Consider the following 19,269-nt stretch of genomic DNA (forward strand, 5'->3'; position numbering starts at 1 on the left):
TACTTCTCATATTATAATAATAAAAAAAACTACTATTGAAACCAATAAAATCCTTTGGTAAAAACTAATCTTTTTAAACAACAAAAACAAACTGAAAACAAAAATTAAACATGAAATAAAAATAAGAACAATGAAAAATCCAAAGCTATAAAAACACTGCCACGGAGGAGGTGGCATGAAACAAAATACTGGCCCTGAGATAATGATGGATGACTGAAGCTTTGCAGCTGCAGGGTCTATTCTATATATACAGTAACTACTAGACTGAGCTCACAAACTTGTGGCATGTGAAAAATAAACTACTAAATTCATAAAGGCTGCCTAATGCAAACAAAACGATGTTTGCCTTTCATTGTAGAGCAGGGGTTTTCAAAGCCTGAGACTGTAGGATCATGATTATGTTATTTGATCCCATTGACACTAAACATTTGAGCCAAAATAGCTTCATATCGCTGTTTGACATAACTTCAGATTACAACATACATAAATCCTAAAACATTTATCTGTTTCTTACTAAGGAAAAACAATCCGTATCTCTGAACCATCACTTTAACCAAATCATATGCATTTAGGCTATACTATGTGATCTCATTTTAATATCTAATATAATAACTAATATATATTTTTTAATTTCCATTCATTGAGCCTCCCTTAAAACAGTTTGAAGCCCCCCGAGGAGGCAAGCCTGCCACTTTGAAAACCTCTGCTGTAAAGCAGACAGAAAGTTGACATATCACTGTGTGTGTGTGTGTGTGTGTGTTTGTGTGTGTGTGTGTGTGTGTGTGTGTGTGTGTGTGTGTTGCTGCAATGCCTAAATCTGTTTACTATCATTATTTTCAGGTTCTTTTTCATTTTCAGGTATTGGGGTATTTTGTTCATACAGACTCTTCCCCATTTATCCAAGGTTACCCATATCAGTTTTTGTATCGGGGACTACTGTCTCTGTCTGTCATTAAACACAACATATATATACTGCAAATTTCCCAGTTGTGGGACTATTAAAGGATTATCTTATCTCATATATTACAGTTTTCATAAAAACACTTCAGCAGACTGTAAAAATAGCAGTTTGTTGTTCAAAGATGAATCAAAGAAAAAAATTATTTAGATGTGTGTAATTGCATCCATATAATGACAGAATATATAAGTTAATGAGTAACTTTTCACCAATACTTAAATGTCTAATTGCAAACATTTTTGACTGTAATATTCCTGTAATGTAATTGTTCATTGAGAGTAACTTAAAAGTTGAAATCAAATTCATTGCCAGTAAAGCTGATTATGAAATTAAAATTACTCAAACTATTCTGTCAGAAAACATTTGACTGATATGTACCCTGGTCCTGTCACACCTGATGTTTCATCTGTGTTTAAGTAACCAGACTGTCTGCACCTGCTGTTATCTTCTTATGACTTTCTTCTATCTACACACTTATGTTGCTATAATGATATTTTTACATAATGAAATCCCCTTTTTTGGATTCTTTTCTCTTTCCTTTTTATATTTGACCATAGTTGCTATATGTAGCTGTCAATTATTTTCACTCTTTTATTGTTACCAGTTATGAGTTAAAATACTTACGCCATTGAGATGACCATGAAATCCAGCCAGTTCCACGGGTCTCTGAGAAAGGTGAAACCATCTATAGCGAAGCCTCGGGCAACAATTTTTGTGAGCGACTCAAACGTATAGATACCTGTGAAGGTATACCTTGAAGAAAAGAGAGACGACAGTAAAATAGTGACAGGCACGTTCAACAAGGATATGATGACTGATGAAGAAGTATGGACGTGTACTTACTCTACTTGTTTGGACCACTCTGGGGGGTCACTAAATGTCATGAATATACAGTTGGTCAAAATCGTACACATGATGATCATGCTGAATAATGTGAGACACAAGTTAAGGAAGGTTTGGACAGTGCTGACACCCCATACATTTTAATACAGTCAAAAACAAATATATTTAAAGTATCTGTTTTCATTCACTGTAAAGCACAGGTCTTCAACTTTTTGTAGGCCATGGACCCCTTAGGAGCAGGTGCCCCCTACTACATATGTTGCACTGAATATTTTCGGGTCTTACCCGTAGCTGCTGAGTCAGCAGCAGTTGTAGCATGGCTAATGTTACGTGTGTCAACCGCACTGCACTTTCACCAGGGGATTGTGAGGTGGAGCGTATGCCAGAGCCTTTTGCTTGTGATAAATCTTGTAATATTTTGCTTTCTTTGAAGATGTTTTTTTTTTTTTAATTAACTTTCCTTGCAGAAATAAAAGTGTGACAGGTTAGGCTTGTGTGATTCATGGGAAGCCTTTGGTCAATGTTGTGTTAATTAAATGTTTAGGGCTTGTTTTATAAATAGTCTGATTAACCTTTGCTAATCATATGTTGGATTCATAGTAATGTGTATTTCATGGTTCAGAGACTTTTTACAAAGTCAAAATCAAGCTATTTTCAAAAAAATTCATTTGCATTTCCAGGTTCTTCCAGCACCTTACAGTAGCGGTAAATTACATATTTATATACATATACTCAAAATAATGTAATATATACCTCAATCTGATGTTATTATGGCATAAACAACCAAAATTATGTTTTGTGATAGCATTCTACAGAAAGGTGAAAACACACATTTTCATGTTTCAAAACATGCCTGTAAATAGACTTAGCATCCTATATAACCTGACTGAGCCAATATCCAACTTATTTTATGTATTTATCTAAAAAGCAAACTATTCAGTGAGGTAGTGATTTATTGTGAAAGTAATGCAATTGCAATTTTAAGCAGATTCAAGCACTTCAAAAACTCAAAAAAATCCAAGTACTTTCCAAACCTGCAGTTTGCAGCACCTGTGCGATCCCTGGTCTTTTCAGACAAAGTTATTAAACAATAAATTGGCGGTCCCCCTGCAGCAAGTCTGAGGACCCCTTATGGGTCACGGACCCTCTGTTGTTGAGCACCTGGCACACAGGTTGTAAAGCACAGAAAATGAACCACTTGAAAGGATATGAATGTATCAAAATCTTAATAGCTACTCGCCTAAGTAGATTAAAAGGGCTTAAGATGTACAAGGAGGGAGTGGCACTGAAGCGGAAGATGGTTTTCCCTTTGTTTAGGACTATAAATGTCTGTGGAGAGAAAGAGACAAAGAGATAGCAAGACAGTTAGAACATTTTCAGAATGAATTACATGGCACATGCTATTCAGTACATGGTCTGCAAACCTTTGTGCTATCTTGGTCTAAAAAAAGGAGTAGATGACTGTAGCTGATGTGAGTCCTGAGCTCACCTCTGAGTCATGGGGCACCACTGCATTGGTTTCCTACACAGCTAACTCTCACAGTACAGGTAACGCTAAAATCAATTTCGACATTATGAGAGCGCTCACCGTGTTGTCCTGCTATACATCTTGTATAAATGTTAGCAGTGGGACAACAGTGTGTTAGGTGATAATGGCCTTACATTACGCCAAGCACATAGGTTAAAAATAGTAGAGTAAAAGGGTATAGAAAAGGGTACATAGTCAGAGGCAGCAAGGACACGAGACTGTTTCACTCCACTGACAGCACTCCCACTGTGACCAGCCACCTCAGGACCGGGAGGACAGTTAACACCTCTGTCTTGGTTGCATCAGAGGCAGAGGGGCCCTGTCCTGGTGAGGTTTCTCATCACGACAGTGGCTCTTGCACGCGAGCTGCCTCAGGAGCAGCAGACAGGTGCACAGGAAGCTCTCCCCTCTTCGTGGCCAAATGACTCTCTTCGCCCAAAGTTTAAAGCTCTTACTGGAAGAGAACCGCAAATGCTGTCATCGATCAGGGGCAGATCTGCTGACTCTAAGCTCTCAACAACCACTCCCCACCCATAAACAGCACCGGGCCAAGTGGGGCTGGGCACTGGGGTGAGACAGCAGTGTATGTTTGTTTGTGTGTACCCATGCGTGGTTTGCGGATGCTTGTGCCCAATTTTGGGCAAAGATAATACTGGGGTCAACAGTGAGAAGTATTATTTACAAACAAATGGATTACTGGGATACTTTACATGTACAACTAACTATGCTTCCTGTTTTTGTTTTTTTTTTCTATACCTATAGACAGTACAGTTTAGACTTGATTCAGTGACAGTTGGATGAGAAACTAAGAGTTTTGACTGTGTACACTGTTATTTTTTTTTCTTCACCACATCCCTTCGTGTATTTATGACACTAATGACAATGTTGCCTGCTAGTATTTACAGAAAACATCAATGTAAAGAGACAGACATCACTTTGCATCAGTAACTTAAACATTAAAGGTATAATACGTAACATTTCTGCCTTAAAGCACCTATTAGCTGCTAGCCACTAAGCCTACAATAAATAAAACTTGAATATTACAAGTCCCATGATTCCATGCTACTTCACAATGTCATCAAACTACATTTTTGTCGGTGAGACCCCTAACAGGAGAACTTACATATCGTGCCTTTAAGTGATAAACAATTCTTGTAGTGTGTTGATATGATGGCAGTTTACAGCTTCTGTAAACATTTGACAAGATTTTAAAATGTGTCAAACTACACTTAAATTTAAAGATAGGCCTTTGGTCTTTAGTATGCATGTGGCACCAGCAACAAGAAAAACACATACACAGCGAGTTCATGGTTCACTCCATGGGAAACACTGGAAAGAAACGGAGAGGCGACCAGAAGCGTCCAGAGACAAGTGGTGTCCTGAAATCTAATTAAATTAAAAATAGCGTCTGCAGTCTGGGGAAAGACAAAATGTATTCTCTGCATCAGAAGACTCCTCTTCCTCTCCCTCCCTGCTCCTCTCCCTGTCCCTCTCTGCCTATAGAGCATCTTACTACTTAAAATATCCTCTCACTATTTTTCCTGTCACATGGAAAAAAGAATGATGTATACCTAATCAACATTATACAAACTGGAAAACACAGGATCTGGAGTGTTCAAAGGGGAAATCTTTCTCCCAGAGGTCAACTCAAGTGTTTTGCTGACCAAACACATACAGTATGTGGATGGAAGGAGGGGGAGGTTGTAAAATGAGCAACATCTCATTAGCAGTTTACAGATGCCCTGCATGCATAACTATGTTCCATTGTTAAATCGATGTGAAGCATATTGCCGTATATAAATCTTACGGATCTGTAGAGGTTTTTGAAAACACTACCTTGAAGAAAACATGTTTGATTTGTCCTTACTGAGTTTTTTTATGTAGGTTATTCTCTACAGCATATGGAAACTTATAAAAAGTCTTAAAGATTCACAATTCATTAAAGATGCTTCAATTACTGAATGAACTGTGTCCATTTGGAGACTGAAAAATCTGCTGTTGCAGAACACAAACTTGGCAACGTGGCACAAGGGATGCAAATGTCAGGCAATTTCCTTAATTGATCGTCTGACACATTAATTGATACTTTATAAAATACTAAATGTACGATGTTTCTCAGCTTCATTGCCATGGGCTCTTCTCACAATTTAAATCCTGAACTAAACAAACACAAGTGTAAATCATAAATGGACTAAAATATGATAATGCAAGATGTTAATGGCCAAACTTAATAATTCTATGTGGCATAGTAGAAGAGGAAGAAGCTATAGGAAACTGGATGAGTGAAAATCTGCAGGCAATAGATACTTATTGGTTTAGATGAACTCCAACCTCCAGCATGTTATTGAATGCATATGCCAGGCCTATTCAATTACTTTTTTTTAGAAGAGCCAGATTTGGAAGGCTGGAAGTTTACATTTCCTATGTCTGGCCTGTAAAGTTAGGAATTTAAATATTTATATTTTTCTCAACTTCATTCATTATTATTATTAGTTGAAAAGAATTACTATGCACAAAAGTACATGAAAAAACAAAGCACCTTTGTAATCCTAGATTAAAAGAAACTTGTTGTTGCAATAAACACAATGTTGTCTGTAACATATTTTTTTATTCAGTTGGCTCTCCTGAATTCACTCTGCTTAAAAGTTAAAACTTTTAAATATAATAAGTGTTTCCCTGTTTAACAGCAGACATAACCAATGAATAGCTAATTATCCTACTAATAAGCTGATGATCTTATAAATGTTAACACCCATAAACTTAGAATTAACCTTAGCAGGTTATTTTAATAAAATACATAATGATATACTTTTCTTGTATTTATAAGTGATCAGAGGATCAAATTAAGGTTGTTAATATGGACTGGATTATAAGACAATTGAATAGGCCTAGCATATACCATACTATTAGTTGATCTAGTCTTGATTGTTTAAATTCTTAACAGTGATTCACCGATTCATTAATCACTTACTTTCTCAGTTTAATTAATTTCCCAGACAAACTCTGTAAAGTAGGTTGGCAGACAATGAACTGGAGACACTAATTTCAGCGTTATGGAAGTGAAGACTTTGCTTTCCACAACACATTAAAATGGCATCAACATATCATCCAATGTAGTGCACTGCTTAGAAAACTAAAGATGAATTGCATCTGATTACATACATAGTGCACAAGCACCAGGGATCACAAAGCAAAACACTGTAAATGCAAGCAATGCATGTTGAAGTCCTTCACACAAAGCATGAGGACACACGCATATCATTATAACACTGATCTGCCCACATAATTACATAGTTAAATACATTCTCGGGCATATACACATGCATAAATATGCAACTCAGCAGAGCAAGCTTCACTGTGAGGAAGACTTATTTGCTGCAAAGCTGGTGAAATGTTCCTAATTCTCCGTTAAAGAAAAAGGCACATATGCAAGAATCAGGAGGCAGAATGCAGCTGCAAGGACAGTGTGTGTGCGTGTGTGTGAGATAGAGGAAGAGTGGAGCAGGGATGTGGAGAGGGGCTTGCAGGGGTATGGGACAGCAGCAAAGAGAGCCTCAGAGAGAGAGAGAGAGAGAGACAGAGAGAGAGAGAGAGCGAGAGAGAGAGCTGAGGGGGTGGAGGGGGAGTGATGCAGAACAGAAAGCCGAAGAGCTGCAGAGGGGAGAGAGCCAAACCTGAGATGGATGGGTAGACGGAGGGAGGAGGAGGAGGAGGAGGACTGGGTAGGCATGCAGCAGAGAGAGAAACTGAGAATGAGATGAGGAGGTGGGGGCAGAGAAAGAAAGAGAGAGTTGAGTGAAATCTAAGCAAAGAAACAACAGAGACTACATCATGGGGAAGGGGTGTTATGCTTCTGTTAATGTTCCCAGGACCCCAGTCCTGACACAGACCAGTCTATTCCTTCACAAAACTGACAGTAGATTCAGACAGTAGACCTATTAGATGATGGCAATAAACTGTGACTACTGATTATTTTTATTGTCGATTAATCTGTCGATCTTTTTCTTGATTGATTTGATTACTCAATTATTTGCTTGGTCCAAAAAATGCCAGAAATAATGAAAAATATCAATCAGTGTTTCCCCAGAGCTATGTCTTGTTTTGACCACAGCCCAAAGATATTCAGTTTACTATCACAGAGGAAAATAGAAGATCTTCATGTTTAAAAAGCTGGAGTCATGGCCGATCTAGATTACGCAATGTGTAATCACCAACAACTTTGATAACTGATCAATCATTTAAGGCATTTATCGAGAAAAAAAGGTCAAACATTTGCTGGTTCCAGCTTTTCGTTGGAGGATTTGCTTCTTTTCTGTTTTATATCATCACAAACTTAAGAGTTTTGGACTGTTGGTTTAACTAAACAAGAAATTTCAAAATGTTATCTGGGGATTAGGGAAACTGTGAGGGACATAAAGCACTATTCTATAATATTTATTTTATATATCAAGAATAAACCATAGAGGACCACAATGGAAACAGACCCTCTGGCTTTAGTGTGTTTTCATCCTCTATGATTTTCAATGTATGTAATAACTGCTGTGCAGTGTTATAACTGTTCAGGGCTCAACATTAATGTTTTTCTTTGTCTTTTTTCTTTTTTTGTACTTGTCCAAAGTCATTTTTATTTGCCCCTGTACAAATTGGTCTAGGAGCAGTTAATAAATAACAAAAAAAATCTAAAGTTACTATAATTGTTGTGTTTAAGCTCGGGCTGCAACATCCATAAAATGTCAGACAATAGTGAAAAATGTCCATACCAGTTTTTTAAAGTCCAGGTGATGTGATCATGTAATTTTGTGAGTCAAAAACTCAAAGATGTTTAGTTTATTATGATAATAAACAAAGAAAAGGAAATTTCCATATTCAAGAGGCATTTCTGGCCATTTTGCTCGAAAATTTTTTAAATGATTAAATGGTTGCAGAAGTGAGTTGCCAGATTTACTTGCCTGTCATGGCAATTCACTTTCCCTGGGCAGGTGGACAATCCTTATTGTTGAACCCTAATGTTTAGAATCAAATAAATAACTGAATAATAAATACATTTAGAGCTGCAACAATGAGTCAATCAATCAATGAATTGTCAACTATTTCAATTATCATAATTACTTTTTAAGGAAAATGTAAAAATTCTCAGATTTCAGCATCTCAAATGTGAATATTTTCTAGTTCCTTTAGTCCTCCATTACAGTAAAATGAATAATCTAATGACAAATACTAACAATCTTTGGGTTGTAGACAAAACACAGCATTTGAAGATATCACCTTAGGATGTGGGAAACAGTGATCAACATTTTCCACCATTTTCTGAGATTTTAAGGATAAAAAAAATAGTTAATTAATTGAGAAAATGATCAATCAATAATGACAGTAATCATTAGTTGTAGCCCTAATTCAATCATTCATTTAACCATTTTATTGCAAAAACAGTTAAAATAATTGTTAGTTGGAGCCCTAGATGACCTTCATAAACAGTAACATACTCCAAATGAGAAAATTAAATTTCTTTTAAAAACATATCTGGATTCACAAGCTTCTTCACAAACCAGGAAGGAGAAAACATGACACACAAACATCGTTATCTGGATGTTAGCCCATTACATAATGAGTATCTTGCATCTACTAAGAGCATCTTGATTCAATTTACAGTGAAGCAAAAATATCTATGGCATGAGAGTATAAAAACTTGACAAAAACGACTATGACAAAAACAGCACAGATCTTATGAAAGGCTTTAAATTAACATATATTAGCATTATACATCACTCGTGCTTCTGTTTGAGCTCACTGCAGTGAGGACTCAGCCAGTATTGTCTTACCTAAATAAATATGACTGCTAACTAATTCGCCTGCATATTACACCATATCAAAAAAATGCGTCATCCTACTTCTTCACCTGTATGCTGTGCTGCAAAATCCCACTTTCCACTCCTTACCCCACCCTCCTTCCTTCTCTATACCAACCTGGCTAGCAGTGGGAGCACACTCAACCCTCCCCTCCCCACTCTGTCCCTTCCTCACTCAGCCCAGTACAGGAGGATGCTGTGTCATCAGAGACTGAAGACTCAGACAGAGCACTAAAGCCTGGCCCTCGCTCTAATTTACTACACTCTGAAAAAAAAAAAGAGTGCTGGAGAGGAGGCGGCGGAAGGCAGAGGGGAAAAGGAGAGTAATGGACAGAGACACATACCGAGATGGTGATGGTGGGATAGGAACATAATGTAATGGTGTGTACAGTGCTACATGGCGAGATTCAGAGGCTACTGCTGCTTTAGCCGTGAGCTCCCCTTGTGCACTCTCCAGCTGAACAAAACTGACTCCTGTTATAACACGGCCGACAAATCGCCACATCCAGGAGGAGACTGATGCCTCTGCATCAACAAAAACTGAAAGCTGCTCAAACTACAGCAGCCGATTCAAGCTGAATCATCAACACAGATGTGTGCATGTGCACGGTGCGAGCTAAAACACTAGCGTGCCCTCCATCCATCCTGTCCTGCTCTTCCTGTATGACCACAGCAGCTTTAGCATTGCCTAATCACATCAGACATTTGAAAAGCCCAGGCAGTCCTCTCCCCATCACAGGGGAAAACAAGAACTGCAACGCTGCATTTCTCCTCACCACTGCCCCCTCTTCCTCTCTTTGATGCATGAGTGCTGTGATCAGGTTTCCTGCAGCTGACTGTAACACACACACACATACACACACACTTAGCCACATTCATTGACATACAGTGCAATGGTGAGCGATAGGATGACCGTCAGTTGAGCAGAGGAGACGAGCAGCCTGGAAAGGTGAGGACAGAGGGAGGAGGAATGGACGCTAACCATGAGGCACTTTCTCAGGTGTAATAGAGGACAAACACATTAGTGGATTAGGAAAATGACTGATATGAATGATAGTAAGATGGAGAGGGAAGATGAGGTCTTAGCCTGTGACTCTAACTGAACTTGCTGACACAACACATCGATGGGTGTGATGAAGTTAGCAGGTCTTGACTTGCAGAATAAAGAGAGAAGTCAAAACCTGCAAACTATGAAACACAATAAGCAGGAGCCTAATAGTTGGGTAAGTGATTTAGCTGGCAGTCTAAAAGCTGAGTACCCCTTCCTTCATCCCATGCCCTTAAGGGACCGGTGTGCAGGATTCAGTGGCATCTAGCAATGAGCTTGCAGATTGCAAACACAAACACTTTTCACCCTCCCCTTCCAAGCATTAAGGAGAACCTGTGGTGGTAACTACTGCTTAGTCTGTGAGCTTGATGCTAAAATACATTGTGAATCACCATTAATGCAAAATGGAAATTAGTATTGTGATAGCGGTAACTGTCTTAACAAAATGATCCACTTGACTTACATGCTTAACATAAAATGACACGTGTGCTCATACTCTCAAGCATAGATTTTCTACGCCCTAAGGAGACAACACATTGTTAACTAAATCTAACTCTGGCTTCAACAATCCCCACTGAAATGCTACAGCTCACTCAAAACTCAAAGTCAAACTTCTCATGAGGTTTAAAAATACAGCCTGGGGATCTATTATTTTCTATTTTGGCCTAACAACTTATTTTATTCATTATTTTCTTATGGCATCAGCTTGATGAGCAGCAACAGCTATATGTAGCAGTTATAAGCAGTATAGCGATGATGCTGCCGAACTAAAACTCAGAAACAATGAACATGTAATGTGCGTGGGTTTGGGGTATCAGTCATGATATACAGTCTCCACAAGTGTGCAATTCAACTTTCCCCCATGGTCTAGCAAAAAAAAAGGAAACAAAAACTGAATCATAACACTTTTAGAATCTGGATTTAAGTGTATTGTTCCAGGCACACTAACTGAAGCCAGTGTTTAGTTTGTCCATTCTTGGCCACCGTAGAAATGTGGCAGAGCAACATGACAGCCTCCATGGAACAGGACTCCCTGCCTCTCATGTAACAAATATACAACACTTCTTATTTTCAGGTGATTGTACACTAATGAAAAGATACTTATGAGTATTCTATTCCTTTTCTGACATATTCTGTCAATAAATCCCCATAAATCTTACATGCTGAAACTTAAGCAAGGCACCGTTGCCATAACCGCACTAGTGGAGCTGCCTGGAAGCCAGAAAATAAAAGACTAATAAAATTTTTCTGAGATGGGATTCTGCAAAGCTGGTCAATGTGTATACTGCAACTCTACCTTCACAGGTCACAGATTTATTTCTTTAACATTCGATCGAAAACCACTGAAATAACATGGAAATAACATAAATTTTATAGATGAAGCATTTCTTTTGGAGTGTAACCCTTTCATATTGATAATGTAGATTATATTTCACGACTCTTGCCAATGACACAGGCATATGAATGTGTGTGTATATATATATGACTTTATTATTAAATTAATGTTTCAAGCAAACAGTACACGTGTTTCATCATTTGAAGCTGATTTAGTGAAATGTCTAAATCTGAGACTGTATACCAATTAAATTCTTTAAGCAAACCATTTTTGTTTGAAGGCTTGTAACCATGAGTTAAAACATAAACCAAAACAGTCTCTTAGGTTCTAATCCTAGTTCCTCAGAGATAATGTACACATGAAATTATTCATCACAGAGGCCAGGGGGTCAAAGAAAACAAAAAACAATGTTCAATACCACCAATATGATCAATGAGGAAGATAAGCACATTCAGAATGTCTGGGGGCTGGACATGTCTCCTTTATGTTCATTTCATTGTTTCTTATATAAATTTATAAGAAATTGTGCATTGAAGCATCACGTTTTGTTAGATATATCATGTTCTAAATGTAGCCTATAAATAACACAGAAACTTTCCTTCAATCGTCAAAGTGAGATGCCACGGAAGAAAGTAAGGAGAGGTAAAGAAGAAGACACTGGACAATAAGTGGGGAAGGATAATAAGACAAGAATGCAGCCCTTCCTGTGGCCACAACTGAACTGGGGCCGTGGATCAATAGATCACAAAAGGCACATACACTTGATAGTTTCAGCCGCCCAGTGAGGGAGTGCTGCTGGCTGAGATCGCCCGTCCTGCTGACTGGGCTTCTTGCTGCTGTACAGGCCGCGGATTCTCTTTCACATTATCACTGTCACCACACAGGAGACTGGCTACTCCACCCGTCTACACAGCTGAAGGTACTACAGCATACTCCTGCCCTTCTCCCTCCACTTCCTGTCCTCTCCTGCCATCTTCTGCCTTCCCTTCTCATTCCTCATTCGCTTGTGCAGACTAGAGCTGCAGTGAAGGCGCAGCCGAGCTCGAGTTGAGTGGCTTGGGACAGGAGCCTAAAACACCTTAAAGTGTTGTCTGTTTTTAATAAAAAATACATCATTTGGAGAGAAAATGGGAGAATAGGGGTTGTGCCATTGCAGAAAGATCACAATATGATCTTAAATAATAGGAATACTGTTATGACCTTCAGCACTGATATCTGACAACATTTTTTAAGGGGAGATTTTTGGATGGGCTTTCCCAAAACCTATATGAAACACCAAATTAATAAAAGTCCTATGGAAAAATAGAAAATGCAGGTCAGAGGCAGTTATCTGTAGTCTAATGAACAAAACAATATGTTTAGAGCCAGGTGTTACTAGAAGTGTTTTCTCTGTGTTTAGTTAAACCCCATTGCTGTGTCAGTTTAAACCACACTTGTGGTTTAGTCTGAACTTGGCTGCTCTGTAGAAATCACCTTAACTCCTGCAGTGGTCACTGTTTCTGTGGTAAACCTTACAGGACCAGTGTAAGATTAATGGGGATTTATGGGTGAATATGGCAGAAATGGAATGTAATATTTCTGAATATGTTGTCATTGGTGTACAATCACCTGAAAATAAGAATCGCTGTGTCTTTTGTTACTTTAATGAGCTGTTCATATCTACAGAGGGCGTGGTTCCTCTTCCACAGAGGCCACCATTTTACACTGCCGTGTTTCTAAAGTGGCTGAGAAAAGACAAGCCAAATGGCCTTCCGCATTTTTTTTTTTTTTGTGAATTTACTTGTATAATTAGAATTAAACATGTCACTTTTCCTCAAATCATTTTTGATACCAGAAACGGGATTACTGATTATCTGAAAGACAAAACAGTATCTAATAAATGCCCAGCTAGCTGTCTAGTGCATTTGCCACTAATGTATAAATCACATAACCAAATCATCACAAATGTATTTTCAGATCATTCCAACAACAGTTTCAGAGTAAGCTAATATTGTATATTTGACTGATGAATGCTACTGTTTTCAGGTTTTCAGATCAGAAACTTTATGGGGAGAAGGTTGCTCACTTAATATGACCTATGAACTAAATTCTATATATGCATTGCACTGAGTCATCAGATTGCTGTCAAGAGTGAGAGTCTCAATAATCATGTACATCACTCGCAGTGCACCTCCATTCACCTGAATTAATTAATTGTTTAATAATGTGGAAATGTGAAAAGTCGAAACATTGCAGAGCACAATGCAGATCACAGTAACACCAATGACAGTGCAGCAACACGGATAAAATGATGATAATGATAATTTCATTGCCCCAGAGCCTGCTGGGAAGCCATTGGACACACCTACTCTCAGAGCGCTATAGAATGCAACAGGGATGACATATTCTTGGCCAACCCAGAAGTTATCCTGAATTCATGTGGTGTTGGAATAATTACAAAAATGAATTCCCGACTGGGAGAATTCATTTGAATGCCCCCTAAAGTCAGAACAACAGAAAAATATTTGTTACACAAGTTGCCAAGTTGTTATCTGCTGACATCATATCACGCAGAAACATGGCAGAAAAAAATAAATGCTTGATGACTTTTTATTAATTCACCTATTAAATATCAATGTTATGCTCACATGTAATTTGTAATATGGTATGAACCCGTAACTGTTTATTGCCATCCACATGTCAGCTAGCCACGCATAGATTAAGTATTTACCATACTCTACCTTACCCACCCTTACTAGCATGTTGTTTCCACAACTTGAAAGCACATGAACACACCAAAGTCAGAATAATGATTTCCCATCTCAGGAAACGGGACCATCTGAGGATTAGTACAGAAAACAAGCTCTTTTTTGTTCATCAAGATAATCTTCACAAACACCACTTTTATGATTTTTGATGTGTAATAGCAATCACTGGGAGTAAAAAGCTAACTTTAGGGTATAAATGAACTACACCACGGTCACATGACTTCAAAGTCACCACCACTGTGATGAGTGTTTGGTGTGATGACATTTAATGTTAGAGACAACCTATGTAGTCTTGTTTAGCTACTTATTCGTAACCACCTTTTTTTTTTTACACGTAAAAGCTTCAAAATTCACAACTGGGGTATTTACTTATATATCTTAAGTCAGACTTAAGACATATCTTAAGTCAGACTTTATTTCAGGCAAAAAAAACCAAAACATTCCTGCAGCATTCTATTGGATGGATTACTATGAAATGTTGTACAGACGTTCTTGTCCCCCCTTTGGGATGAACTGTAATAACTTCAGCGATTGATTTTCCAGAGTACCATCAGCTCAGGTCAAAATTTAATTTGCCCAATTCTATGGTTAAATACCTAAAACTAATGGCATCACCCTCAGTCTCAGCTGTGCTTTGTTTAGTGCTAATTAGCAAATGTTAACTGGCGAATACACTAAACTAAAACATGGTAGCAAATACGTTTTTAAGACACATAAGAGCTACAAAATTCATGAGCGGGGTATTTGCTCATGCATTTGTCATTGTAGAACAAAACGTTAAGATCTCTTAAGCTTGTGCCTGTGTTAACCACAGACCTCACTTCTAAAAACCCATTGACTTTGACAGAAGATAACCAGAAATGCTAATATGCTAACTTATTTTTGGGGTTTTAGGACTCATTCCTCCAGCACTCTATATAATGATGAGGTTCTCTGACACACCTTTGTTTATTTAGACCAAACAATCCAGTCCAGTTGAGCACGCAGCTGAGTTTTAAAGCCTTGCAAGTTCTGGTTTAGCTGGACCTTTTCTAAAATGCAGCTAAGCTAATCAGATGCTATGTGACAGAGCAACAGCTCCGTACAGTACAATCATAGTTTAATTATTATTCAATTGCAATCATGAAAATAAATGCTTTACACTCATACAATTTGTTGAGGAGACCACTTGTCATCATAAAATATGTTTCATCAAAAATAATTAAATTAACTGTAGCACTGATGGCATATAAACATCAAGGTGAATTTGTCATCCCGTCCAGCTGTTACATCATCTTCACTATGTATTCACACAGATAATTAATCAACACTGCAGAAACCTTCATGAGAATTACCACTGCCTGAGAACCGCGTTCCACAGCAACCCTGCAGTGTTGCAGGAGAAGAACAACAACGTCCCTCTGCCTCAGTTGTGCTTTGATTGTACAGGTGCACTAAAAACAATCACAGGCCTTGTAAGATCTCCTGTGCACCATAATAATGCGGTGACTGTCTGTCTCTAAGCCCCTGCAGCAATGACTTAAAAGTGCTCAAAAGCTCTTAAATGCCTCAAGGTCATTCTTGCTATTATGATATCCCTATCTCTGTTGTGAAAACAATAACTTCCATTTAAAATAAAGCTGAATCTATTATGACATTGACATTGCCTGTGTGTATTGTGTGGTTAATTTTCAATGCTGGCAATTTCTCACGAGAAAAAAGTAAAGCTCTAGCCTCAATACAGCAGCTGAATAATACATCTGTAAAGACTTAAAAGACTTTATCTAGACCTATAGGTTGTGGAAATATTTGGTGGTGTGACAACTCACTTTCTGGTTCATATAGTATGGGTCCAAATCCTCCAGTGGTGTGGCGGCCATTCCATCAGGAATATCGCCGTAGATGAAGGGCAGGCTCTTCCCAGCCTCCAGGTCACTGTTGGGCTTGGCCTCATTCTCGTCAGATGTGTCGCGGTGACTACTGTCCGATCTGGGCTTGGGTGGCTTCTTGTTCTTCTCTTCTTGGATGCGCTTCTCGATGTTAGCGAGCGACTCCGGGGTGAATTTCTTGAAGCTGTCAGGTCCTGGGGGTGCAAGAAGGGGTGCAGCCATCTTTTCATCGTGCAGCTATTTCTTCTTTATTTGTTTTCCATCCCAGACATCCAGCTCTGAAACCAAGAGAGGGACACAGAGTGAGGAAGGGTGAGTATAAGGGTGAGTAGCAAAAAACCACCTTCCCTTAAAATAATCACAAGTTTTTATCCACTGTCATTTATTAAGGCTACTACAAGAAAATTGGAGGCACCCGTGGACAAAAGGGGTAGTGTTTCCCCTGTCATAACCACAAAATTTCATGTAAAGAATTGGGTAAATTCAAATCTCCTCCTGCTTCTATTTAACTAGCTACCATATCACTCACTGTAGCTTTAACTTTGATGATTCTGTTTGCTTATATAGGTCATACAGGGGCATCAGTATTAAACTGAGACTGTTTCGTGGCCAGTTAAATATTCCTTGTAGTAGCTTTAATAATAGTGATTGGGCAACGGAGGGTTGTGATTAAAATTGTCGCCATATTCATATGTTAAACCAGCTTCACCTAGATCGACACAATTAATATAAATATTATTGAAATCACAATATGGCCAAGTGCAATATCCAAATTGCAGAAGCTGCATTTTTTTGAGAAAGGAGAAATGTGTGAAAAAAACAGTACTTTAGTGGTGCAGTGATGCCTTGGCCTAAAAGTCTTGTTATCCACATGTAAGAAAACATGTTTGTTTGCTACAGACACCAACAAATTTCTCATCATCATCGATTTAATAGTTTTTTATCCAGTGATGTTGAAAATTGTGATGCAAAAATGATCGTGAATTGTATCACAATATCTGTCAATTTGATTTTTTTTTTCACCACATCATGCAGCCCTAGTTGCACCTCTTTTCAGATGCTCAAAGATGATGGAATTTGCTAGTTCTGCCAGAGAAAGCAAACAAAGCAAATAAAGCTGAAAAAGTGCAAACATTTGGAACATGAGCCAGTCTGCACTATTTCTACTCCCTCCATCAACCTTAATGACTAAAGCACCAATCCTGTATCCACCAAAAGCTAAACTCAGGTACCCAGCACATATAGGACACAGCACTGAATTCCATTTTGGAACAGAAAGAAGAAGTTTTCTCTTTCTGTGTTCATGCTCACAAATGATTTGCTCTTCAACCCACCAGGAATTTATCTGTCTGAATCTATCTTTTACAAATACCTTTATCTATCATTTTGTAATGTTTCTTTCTCATTTCATATATCAAAAGGCAGTATTTGCGATGTGCATGTCTTGGTACTGCTGGCCTCACTAAGAATATACACCCAGCTCCGCAGCTTTCAGATCATTGTTTTGGCTTGGAAGTCTCTATGACTGAATAACTCTCACTGGCAATAGCTACAATATATAAACTAAGTGAGAATGTGGCTCCCATCAATTATCTGCTATTTGCCCAGTCCCAAATGACAAGGGGTCAAACAATCTTAAGTAAATCAAGAAAACAGTCTTAGATATTTGAGCTGTTTGTTTATGTAAAGTTACTATATTAGTTGCACTACACTGTCACCATTAGAGCATAATGAGTTGATACTGTATATCAAGGCTCACTGCAGTGAATTTGTTTTGGCGTTTATTTCTACCATCTACTTTGATCTACCATTGATCTATATATTACAAATGAAGGGTATTTATTAAAGTGACTCTGAACTGCAGTAAAGAAGAGAATGGAATGAGTCTATTGCATTACAGTTAATTTGTTGAGAACAGTGAGCTGAGTTGACTTTAAAATACATTCACTGTGATTATGAACATTTCAGGGCTCAACAATAAGGACTGTCTGCTTGCCAGGGGCAAGTAAAATGGCACATTGGTCTAGTAAATCTAATAACTCACTTGCTCCATTGTGCAAAATGGTGAGGAAAAAAAGTAAAATACCTAACTATTTTGATACTGAATTAATCATTAAATAAATAATTTCTTAATCCTCTCAAATATTGAGATTTGCTTCTTTTCTCTATTAAACTGAATATCTTTGGGTTTAAAAACTGACAAAGCAAGACTGAAAAACCGTGATAAACATTTTTCTCCATTTTCTGGCATTTTAAACATGTTGATGACAATTAACTCTAGCCTATGATGTTATATGATAACTGCTTATAAATAAAACATTGTATAGGGGCAAGTAAAAACTGACTTTGGGCAAGCACATTTATGACCAACTTGGCCGACTGGGCCAGTGAAAAATAACATTAATTTTTAACCCTGTTGCTGTTTTGTTGTTCTATTTGACAAACCCATCCACTTGTTTCTTTTTCGAGTATCACCTGGCCCATGGTGCATCCATCACAGGCCAGAGTGCACCCTGACCAAAACAGTGACTCCACACAGGACAATTATTAATTATTCATTTCCGAATTATTAAACATCCCAAACTGCTGAAGTCTGTCAAAGGATAGTCCATAAATTATTGCTGGAATTCTTTCAATCTCTGGTGCTCTGACTCATTGTTTAAACAGTAAGGTTGTAATAACATTATCAACTGCATCTCTCCATGTTCCTACAACGATGACTTTCTCTCCCCAGCTGAGTGATGGCCATGCTGTTTGATACACAACATTTGACAGTCAAGTCACAGTTCAGACTACTGAAACAACGACAAGGGTACAGACCTTGAAATAAATCAGAAAGAAGTCAGACATCCACGGGCATTTAAAGATCCGACCGCCCGGAAAATCTTCGAGAAACAAGCACCACAGTCGACCAGAAAAGGGATGAAGTAACCCAACCTCTGCACAACCTCCAAGTCTCCTTCCACCAATGCTACATCAATTGATCTACCGTCAAGGTGATTCAAACCGGGATGCAATAGCATGGCCAGCGGTGCGTGTACACTTTACACATAATAACGCTGGGAAAATCCTAAAAAAAAAAAAAAGAAGAAGAA

General features: G+C 38.2%; 1 protein-coding gene across 1 annotated transcript in view; it reads right to left on the reverse strand.

The window, feature by feature from the left end:
* The window catches only part of scn8ab (sodium channel, voltage gated, type VIII, alpha subunit b), a 65,526-nt gene that overhangs the window by 43,942 nt on the left and 2,315 nt on the right, over window positions 1–19,269 (reverse strand). Inside the window, exons 2-5 of the mRNA XM_084732775.1 lie at window positions 16,115–16,452; window positions 3,000–3,130; window positions 1,802–1,882; window positions 1,583–1,711 (exon numbers count right to left, since the gene is read on the reverse strand). Coding sequence (XP_084588901.1) covers window positions 1,583–1,711; window positions 1,802–1,882; window positions 3,000–3,130; window positions 16,115–16,396 — 623 coding nt within the window. The 5' untranslated portion in view covers window positions 16,397–16,452. The remainder of the gene's footprint in view (window positions 1–1,582; window positions 1,712–1,801; window positions 1,883–2,999; window positions 3,131–16,114; window positions 16,453–19,269) is intronic.

This window comes from Lutjanus erythropterus, chromosome 2 (assembly GCF_056507025.1).
Source record: "Lutjanus erythropterus isolate fLutEry1 chromosome 2, fLutEry1.hap2, whole genome shotgun sequence".
Taxonomy (NCBI): Eukaryota; Metazoa; Chordata; class Actinopteri; order Lutjaniformes; family Lutjanidae; genus Lutjanus; species Lutjanus erythropterus.